The following is a 10032-nucleotide window of genomic DNA, read 5'->3' on the forward strand; positions in this document are numbered from 1 at the left end:
AGACGAAATAAAAAAGAAACAGAGACAAGTTTGAACGCTTAAACATGTGACATCTTATAGGCAATTATCCTTCTATTTATGTACACACACACATAACTCTCCTTTTCTCTCTCTCTCTCTCTCTCTCCCTCCCTCCCTGTGGCTGAATCTGTCTGAGAGCCCGGCTGCATGCCAGTGCCTTTGTGTCAAAGATTAAGTGAAACCAGGAGTGCCAGCGTTGCCGTGTTTGCACAGTGAACACGCTGGCGTTCAGCCGCATAAACACATCACACGCCGATCATCCAGCTAACAGACCTGAGGCATCTACTGTAGCTCAATGATCAATATACAGACGGTGTAAAATACCAAGTTCCAATTCTTGGGAAATCTCAATTTAGCTGCGACACCGCGCTGCTTCACACGCAATGTTTGGGAAAAACCCCAAAAGATTCAGCGCTGATAGGCAGGGAAGAATTGGGACGCAATTATATCTCGATTCAGTGTACAGGGCGCAGTTGCTTTTCATAAGATTAGGTGCTCTTATTTGACGCTGTTATCTCGGTTCGACAAAAACTAACACACAGCGAATGGAATTCCTGGAAAGTAAAGCAAAGCTTCAATGAAAATATTATGAACAAAGCACAAGAATGCCAGAGGTGGTTTGCTTGACTGAGGCAAAAATGGGGCCTGGGGGGACTGTGGGTTTGTAGTGATAGGGAGGGGAGTCTCTCTCTCACACACACACACACACACACACACACACACACACACACACACACACACACACACACACACACACACACAGAACAATCCTCGTCGGCCTAACCAGCTAACTGACTTCTGTGCAGTCCTGATGTAACCCACACGTGATATATTGACATCATCATCAAGTACTTGCAAAGATTTATTTTCAATGTCTACGCTCTATGAGGCTATATTGATAATATTAATAATAATAATAAGAGTCACCGTGCGATGGGGTTATGCACACTTTTTTTTTTTATCGTGTTCAAAGGGGCGGGACTTGTCAAGTCAACTTGACAATTGGAGAAGGAAGCAACGACCCAAATAAAGCATCATATCCCCTGCAACTAAAACACATTTGTTTGTGCATGTAATCACACTCACGGTTCACTTCATGTGTTGAACTTAAAATACGAAAACATATAAAGTATAAAAGGGAAGATGTTTATTTACGTTATGCATGTCCAGACATGGGTTTGCATGTACTTGTGTGTGTGTGTGTGTCTACCTGTGAGGGAGTGTGTACTCAGTGGGTCCGTGGTCTCTGAGCATGGGCCTGAACCAGCCTTCTCCAGTTCTGTTTGCACAGGACATGCCTCAGGAAGCTAAGACAACTGTTGGTGTTTGCCCGCCTCGCGATGCCTTTCCTAATACACCCGACAGCTGCGTTCTTCGACGGCCGCGGACGCCGTGTTCATCCGTGTGTTTATACGTTCGCCCAATGGATCGGCGGCGCCGCCTTGGAGACTCGGGAGTTCTCGTGGGAGGAAGTACTCAGGAGTGCAGCCGGGAGATTGAAATGCCAACGATATGTGAAATGCTTCGCGCTGTGGCCGGATCAGCTGTTGGGCTTCCATTTAACGCGGAAAACAGTCGGTGAAGAAACCGCGGTTCCTTTCGACATCCAAGGTGGTTCGTGTCTTTTTCGTGGCCACAAGCTGTCAAGACGCCCCCGAATTGGTGATCCGTCTGCACGCCCGAATATCGCTCTCGCCGCCCTCTCTTTCAATTCTTCCGCTCCTTAGTGTTTCATTTCCTGCGGATAGTCTAACCGGCTGAGCTTTTAGTGGGGAAAAAAAACCCTCCTAAGTACCAAAACACAGGCCGCGACACACCATTCCCAGAGAGACAGAATGAAAAACAAATTGTTGGGTGAACTGTGAGATCTTCGTAGAGTGTGAAAGTCAGAGATGATGAGCTCCGTCTGTGCGTTATGTGAAATGTTTATGGTTTTCTCATTCAACGGTTTCGCTAATTTATGTGCCGAAGCCTGCTTAACACAAAACTGCCAAGGCCAATAACTGCACTCATAATCTCCGGCATCTCGAATCATCACTTTACGGCCTATTTGTTAAAGAAATAAATGAAGCAATTATCCTAATGAAGATCAGCTTTCTTACGCTGGGAATTCATCACACACCGAAAAAGCTTTGCTTGAGTCGTTGCTTGTGCTGAAAACTTGAAGTGTAAAACAATAGGAACACCGAACGCTGCATGTGCACTACAATTAAGGACACGCAGTTCACAGCATGGGTGCTGAAACTGTTGCAAAAAAGACCTGAGCGGCGCACTTCCTGACCTTAAGTCAAAACCACATGCATGTGGATGAGGCTAAATGTCAGCAGCAACAATACGTTTGGTTGCGCCCCGACTGAACCAACGGTACAAAGAAACAAAGCCACATAATAGAAGGTCAGAGCAGTTTGGGAGTCAATATTGACTTTGGTTTATTGTTACAATAAAAAAACAGACCCTACGATGCAACATCTTTGTGATTTATTGTCTTGCAGCTAAGTATGTTTGCCATACTTATCTCAATTGAAGCCTGTTACACAGGGGGAGGCGGGGGAGGGGAGGGGAGGGGAGGGGAAGAGGGGGGTGTTGTCCAGACTTTCCGGAAATATCAAGGCCACATTCTGTAGATATCAACGGGTAACATGTTTGGGTGGCTTGTATTATATCCTATTTGTGCGCTGCTGAGAAAACAAAATGAATCTGTCGCAAAAATGATACTGTAGCAGGAAAAAAAACTGCACAGAAATGGTTAAATAAATCACATGGAACAGATGTCTCTCTCTCCCTCTCTCTCTCTCTGTTACACACACACACACACATTCATTAGTGAAATCCATCAATCTGCATTTCATGCAGTTTGGGTTTGAACCACACCAAATGCACTAAAACAATAAACGTCTGTCTTTCAAGTCGCTATCTGGACTGGAACACATCTGGTGGAAAGGCGCGTTTTGGTTTCCACGTCGTTGAATGACATTACAGACTCAAGGGCGAGCTGAAAAATAAAGTACCTCTAAAACCTCTCTCCATTTTCTCCCCATCTGCAGACCTTTCTCTCTCTCTCTCTCTCTCTCTCCCTCTCCCTCTCTTGCACACACGCCCCTAATCTACTTCCCCCCTCCCTGCACAAACCAGCTAACATCTCAAATGCTATTCCACCACCACCCCCCATCCCCCAAACCAATCAGGAACTGAATATAAAACAGCGCGGTGGGGGCGTGCGGACCGCACTGCTACTGAGGAACCGGTGGCCTCCCGAGGTGGAGACAGTTTAAAGCACCTCAACGCCTTCGGACTCCTTCGCACACGCCAAGGGGATGAAAACACACGCCGCAACAATCCAGCGGAGGAGCCCGGGAGTCGAGCCCGACTGTGGTATTTGGGCTTCGAGGGGCGCTGACGATAATTAGGGTTAATGCGAGTTAATGAGGGGGCACGAGTTCGGCCGGGGGGGGCCGGGGGCTCCTTTTTCTGAGTCGGGTTCAACGTCAAAACTGGAATTGCTCTGACACCTCCGTTACATTACAGTTTACCACACGCGACTGTCGGTCTTTAACCAACCGTCCAGCCATTTCTGATGATAAAGCGTCTTTCCGGCTGATCGATCGCGAGCATTGAAATAACTTAGCTTAGCAGCATCTCACAAAAGGTACATTTAGTCTAGACGTCATGATTTCTGAGGGTTGATACCATCAATCATGGACGCAAATAGCCCGTTTCAATGGAGCCAGGTGATTAAGTAGCTAACAAGGCAGGATAAACTACACTATCTATTCTCAGGCATACATGACTTGTGACCCTCTTAGCACCTCTGCTAGCTCTGACTCATGTCTGGTTTAGATTATAAGAGCGACTTGAGTGCTGCAGAGTCAGGTTAAGGCTCCGTTGCCTTCGCCGTCTGTATTAACTGGAGTCCGCGGTGGTAGATTCCCGTACGGTATCTAACGTACGGCCCAATGCTGTCCTTGAATACCCCGATGGAACAGCAATGCAGCTGCAAAATAGAAACTACAGTATCGTTGATGTGGCAGCGCAAACGTGGGCGTTTTTTCCTACGTTGTAACATTAACAGTAACCGCTCATCAAAACACACGGCGGATAGAGAAAAAAAGCTGCAGTTCTGTATTCTCCTCAACTTCCCTCCATACATCCATCTGATTCGATCCATATACGTACTCACCGTAGTCCTGTATTTTCTCTTTTTGTGTTTAAAACAAGTCAAGAACATCATGAATAATGCATTTTTTTTTTAATGCAGTAATGGTCTGCGCACAGAAAACAACCCAAGCCCCACTGCTCCAGAGAATAACACTGTAGCTACTTATCATTAACTCAAAGACACAATCAGCCCCAGGCGATCCGGGTTTTCCTGCATAACCTTTTGACATTGCTGCTGGGAAGGTAAATGAGAGAAGAAGTTAGACGCAGAGAGGGGGAGAGGCAGGGAGACGGAAAGACTTGAACATGTGTCAGGAAGTGGTTAGACCAACAACAAAAAAAAAAAGTAACTTCACTTAAGATGTTTAAAAAAATAAATAAAAATGTTTTAGCAAGTACAAATAATAATGTTCATTCCATGACTCCTTTCTTTAATCTATTGTTTGCTCCGAGTTAACTGCCTTTTAACTGCATTGCAAACAATAAACTGGCCACATTGAGTATTCCCAGTTGCAGCAGCTGCAGACTCTGGTGTGCATTAGAGCCACGCATGGGTTAACACCTCTCCCAATGAGAACGCTTGGGATATTGCAACTCGGACGGGCCAGTCAGCAGAATGTTATGAATGGGCACAATGAAAAACCCCAAAGTCCACGCTGCCGACCCAAGAATGCTTGCCTCCATGTAATTAACTTTCTCTGTGTACGGAATGAGGTACCGCTGGAATAACTAGTTTCTTCTCTTTTTTTTTGTTGCTGTTTCTATTACAGTCATGTTTTAAAGAAAAGAAAGAGAGAGAAAAAAAAAAAAACCTGACAATCTGGCGTGGAAAATATTTTTGCCTGTGCTTTGAAGTATCCCATGACGAATATAGTGATTTGGATACCGGGGGGGAAATGGAACGGACCACTTGAAGAGGGGCGGCTCTGTAAAAAAAGGGGCCTCGCTGCTCTTTACGTGGACAAATGTCCGCTGCTTGTTACCTCGCACTCGTACGAAGATGCACGCGGATGCAGAAGCTCGGTATAACGCTGGAAAAGCCCTGATCAATGTTTTAAGCCACTGCTTTCTTCTTACACGTGTTTTCACGCGTCTCGCCTGGAGGTATATTAGCAATTAGGTGTGGCCTGCACTTACGCACACACGCACGCGCACACATCGCCAAAGCAATGAATGCTTTCTAATGAGGTATCACTTGTGTGACCGCCGCGGCAATCAGTGCGTCAATAAAGTGTTCGCTCCGCACTGCGGGGAAAAAACGACTCGCCGGCATATATAAATAACATACAGAAACTTGGAACAGACTTTTTAAAGAAGAACATCTGCAAACCATTGGATTATAAACCTACAGAATAACTACAGTATAATTACTTGAGAGCCTCTCTCTCTCTCTCGGGCACCGTGTTGTTAGAGGGAAGAGGGATGAGGAGAAAGTGGAACAGCTACGGTAATCTATCCAACTTCATTTCACCAGAGTGATTCTGCCCGGGGGGTATGCACAAGTCATAATGCATTTGACAAATAGTCTCTCGCTAAAACAGGCATTTGCGAAGAAGTGGCCTTCAGCGCTGGTATACACAGCTGAGTGTACACTGAACAAACAAGCCTCCCACTCAGAGAGGAAAGATACAGAGAAGCTTCAAAAAGATTAGGAGAAATCTTGGGCAAAAAGTAAAGATGACTCACGGTGATTGTGCAAGTGGAGGACAATGCGAGTTGGAAGGAGTTGAGAAGAGCAGCGGAGCCGTGGGGTTCAGAGCAAAAGCACAAATCGATGCTCCTCTCATGTTTTGTTCGGTGCGTTGTTCTGAAATGTGGGAGCTCAGGTTGATTCGCCCAGGAATTTACGTTGAAATGCAGAAAAGCACAATTACATTTTTGTCCGACATTATCTCCGTCGCTTTGTGTTTGGAAAATGGAACGCGAGCATAAACTCCATCATCACAGAGCCACGATTGTTACATAGTGTTTTTTTGCTGATGTTTAATGTCTAATTGGAGGGCATCTGTTGTCTAAAGTCAAAAGGTAAAGTGCATTCAGAGCGTTGTGGTATTGACGTGTCCTGTCAGAGTGATCCATGGTCGTGGCAGGCGTCAATCAATCATCGGCCTGAATGTGACTGATCACTTCTAACTAGTTTCAGCTTACACATTCTTTACGTTCCTCACTCATAACCCCTTTTAGGTAGACAATGGCATGAAGTGTACACACACACACACACACGCAGACACAAAGTCGGTTTCACAAAGCCTGTTAGTTGGAAATAGATGTGTTGTGAGTTTACACCACTACAGGAAGTGCTGGGCTTTTTTATATGAACTGTCCCACTTGATGGTATGCTCACTTCCTGGTAAGTAATACTGTTCTGTAATGCATAACCACACCGGTGTGTTCAAATATATATATATACATATATATAAATACAATTGTGTCAAGTGTAAACTATAGTGAGGAGGCCTCGATCAGGAGGTTTTCACCCTGTTCAAACCCTCAAAACTGCATCTTAATGCAAAGAGCAACAACTTTGAATTATTATTTTTTCAATTTCCTGCAGAATATCCAAACAAAGCAACAATTGAAGCCGTGCACGCAGTAGCTACAACTAACTAGACGTGTCCTTTTCGTATCGTCTTTGCAAGCGTCCCAGTTGACACCTGCTCACGCACCAGTGCTTCGCCTGCGGCTCAACTGCATTCCGTCCCCGAAATGAAACGGCCACAGTGGGACGCGCCATACTGCCAAAACATAAAGCTCCTGCATTATTATTCAACAGTTATGCGCAGTGGCGGCGGCACAGCAACACAGATAACATGTCGCTTTACATCTCGGCCGCAGCCGTTACTTCAGTAATGACAATGTGATACGACTCCGTCCTTGAAACCCAAACCTACTTCGCAGCCCCCCCCCCTCCTCCCCCCAGACAACCTCGCGATAACTAGTGCGGCTCTATTTTGTTAACGCTGCGGCACCGGAGACGTGGCCTCGGACTGAGGGCCCGGGTTCTGGGTGGGGATCTTAAACGTACACGTCCTGGGCTGCCACTGTGTGAAGGGGACATGACACAACACACACACACACACACACACATCACACATCACACATACATGTGCTAACAGTGGAACATTATCACAAGGAAAGAACAATTACAAAAGCCCTTCTCTGTGACATTGTTTTGCCAGTGCTAAATTACGAACAGGCTGATTTAAGCTCACGTTCACATAGTGAAACAATTGCAGCCGATGTTACAGTAGCTCACGGAGTTGAGGAATGACTGTGGTGTCATGTATTGTAATTCAAACCTCAATGCCAGCCAGTGTGGGTGTGAGAGAGTGTGTGTCTGAGAGTGTATTGCTCATGCACACGTACAGGTGAGCGTGTGCATGGACATGGGAGATTAACAATTCAAACACTGCACCGTGCTATAGTGTTTCAATTTGTCATCAGCAAATGTTGCCTGCCGGCTGGCTTCCTTTTCGGGTGCTTAGGTGAAGCCAACCTATTTGAAAGGCTGCGGGCATAGAGCCTTCTTCTGTAGCTCTGACAAACGTTTGCACAAGTTCTGCCCCGAACACGTGAAACACAAAGATGGCTGTGTTGCTTGTGACTTGTAATCTCGGACTGTTTGGCAGTTTTGTAAATTTCAAATTTGCCTAAATGCAAAATCTTTGTGAATAAAGCAAAGCGTCAGCGCGCATGAACAGGAGGTGGAACGCGTCGGTGACACGGTGATCTCTTTACAGGAGGGCCCATGGCACCTAACCGAACTTCACCACATTTAGCTCTCCTTAAAACGACCGGGGCTTTCTGGTTGCGCGGTGCTTTCCTTCAAATGAGGTTTGTCGGTGACAGTTAATTGACATCCCCTTTTCCCACCTAAATGTACCGACAAACGTGCCTGACGCTCCGTTAATACCGGGCACCATTGCGTGCGTAAAAACGCACGGTGATATCAACACAAACGCTGGTCCTGTATATCAAATCCCGTAGACTGGTGTTCTCTTCATAGATTGCTAATGAATAATGGATTCCAAAAAGTTATCATGTTGGCACTGATGAGTTTGCATGTATGCGCAAAAAAAAAGGTGTTAACCAAGCCTGCGGAACATGCGATTGCGTATTCCTCATGGAAACATTTATATCAAGCAATAAACACGAGATAAGAGGAGTTGAAACACGCACTTGTGTGTTACGAGCTGCACTATGTACACATTGGAGCATCACAAATAGCCCCGATCCATAACATGTTGTCACTATCACATTTAGACACGATCTTTACAGCTGTTTATTGGCCTAATTGTGCGTTGACCCATGTGGGAACCTGCGTGCGGCAGATAAGACAGCGACTTTCCGCAGTTAGGTTGGCGAAGGTTTACACAATTATTCTGCTTCTTCTCCTGGTTAGCTTGTATTCAAACGCGGGGAAAGCCACCACAGTCACTTTATGAGCATTCGGCTTCAGCGCGCTGGAGACGGCGGCGCGCTCCAACTCCGCTGCGTGCGCAGGACAACCCGTATCCGCAGTGGATCCCTATTAACACCCGGGACATTTCTAATTAAAGGACGCGCGAGCTCCGAACAGGTGTCAGGTGTGCTTTTCCGTTCAAAGCCATCCGCGCATCGGCGACAGAAACGCAAGTGCGGCAACAATACGGAGTGATTCCCATCGAAATGCATCCAGAGAGAAGCGAGCGGGCGGGCGGGCGAATGGTCCCTCGCTGCACGTTGTGGGTACCGACCGACCATGTGTGACCGAGTTGCCGAGCATCTGACCCGCCACGCGCTGGCAAAAGTAGAGAGGTGGTCGTTACCTTGTTGGAGTGGTAATAGTCCAAACCGGAGTCAGTCGGTAACGTACATGAACCCACGCTTGAAGGGGGAGCTGGATAAAATCTGACGTCCATCTCAGAGTCCGCAAGACTGACGGCATGAACGCTTAGCTCCAGTAAACCTGAGCGACTCTCTCTCTCTCTCTCTCTCTCTCCCCCTCTCTCTCCCCACCTCTCGCTCTCTCTCGCTCTCTCTCTCCTCGTGTAATAAACCGAGACAAAAAGTAGAAGAGGAGGCTCGAGTCTCTCTAGTAGTTCACTCTCCACATCCGCGTTACACTTTCCTCACGTCTTTCTGGGCATTCTGCGCGCGGACGCTCGCATATAACATCCCTATAAAGTTCACCGGGGGAGAGCGAGGGAGGAAGAGAGGGAGAGGGTCCGGGAGGGGGGGATTAGATGTCCGCGTCTGTAATCACAAGCGAACCAAAAGTCAAACGGGTCACTGAAGTTGTTTGACAGCGTGCCGAGCCGAGCCGAGCCGTGCTGCAGGTAAGGGATTTGCAGAACGGACCTTATCGATGGGTTCTTCCCTAACTCCCCCCCCCCCCCCCCCCCCCCCCCCCCACACACACACACACACACACTCCCCCGGGCTCTTTTCCGGATTTCCAGGCGCGCTGCAGCTTTGTCATGTGGGAGCGCTCGGGTCCATCCGCGCGTCCGCGGGGGGAGAGACTGCTGACCTCTAGCGGCCAGAGGAGGAACAGGAGGAGCGAGGGGCCGGTGTTGGGGGGGGGGGGCTGTAGTCCTACCACACTGTCCGCTGTCAGTCGGCGGGACAGTCCGTGCTTGCTCATGGAAGCGCCGCAGGTCCCTCTCAAGTTAAGCTTTTAAAAGGTAGCAGCAGCTTGTGACGTCATCGAAAAGAGCACAACCAACGTGTTGCCTCTGAAAAATGAGGTATCGCCTTTAATGCCCCAAAAGGTTACTAGGGCCGATGTTTCTTTACTATATGAGAACTATTGCATGTGTCACCTTTATAAGGAGACATTTGTATTCGCATAAGGAGTCGATCCTCTTAATGAAG

At 47.3% G+C, this 10032-nt stretch overlaps 1 protein-coding gene across 2 annotated transcripts in view; it reads right to left on the minus strand.

The window, feature by feature from the left end:
- The window catches only part of tox2 (TOX high mobility group box family member 2), a 74673-nt gene extending 65334 nt beyond the window's left edge, over positions 1-9339 (minus strand). The window contains exon 1 of one of the 2 annotated variants that reach the window (XM_040203896.2): positions 8985-9339. In XM_040203896.2, the coding sequence (XP_040059830.2) occupies positions 8985-9077 (93 nt within the window). In that variant the 5' untranslated portion in view covers positions 9078-9339. The remainder of the gene's footprint in view (positions 1-8984) is intronic. The other variant, XM_040203898.2, reaches the window with a different exon arrangement.
- Between the last annotated feature and the right edge of the window lie 693 nt (positions 9340-10032).

Source organism: Gasterosteus aculeatus, chromosome 17 (genome assembly GCF_964276395.1).
Source record: "Gasterosteus aculeatus chromosome 17, fGasAcu3.hap1.1, whole genome shotgun sequence".
In the NCBI taxonomy this organism is placed as follows: domain Eukaryota; kingdom Metazoa; phylum Chordata; class Actinopteri; order Perciformes; family Gasterosteidae; genus Gasterosteus; species Gasterosteus aculeatus.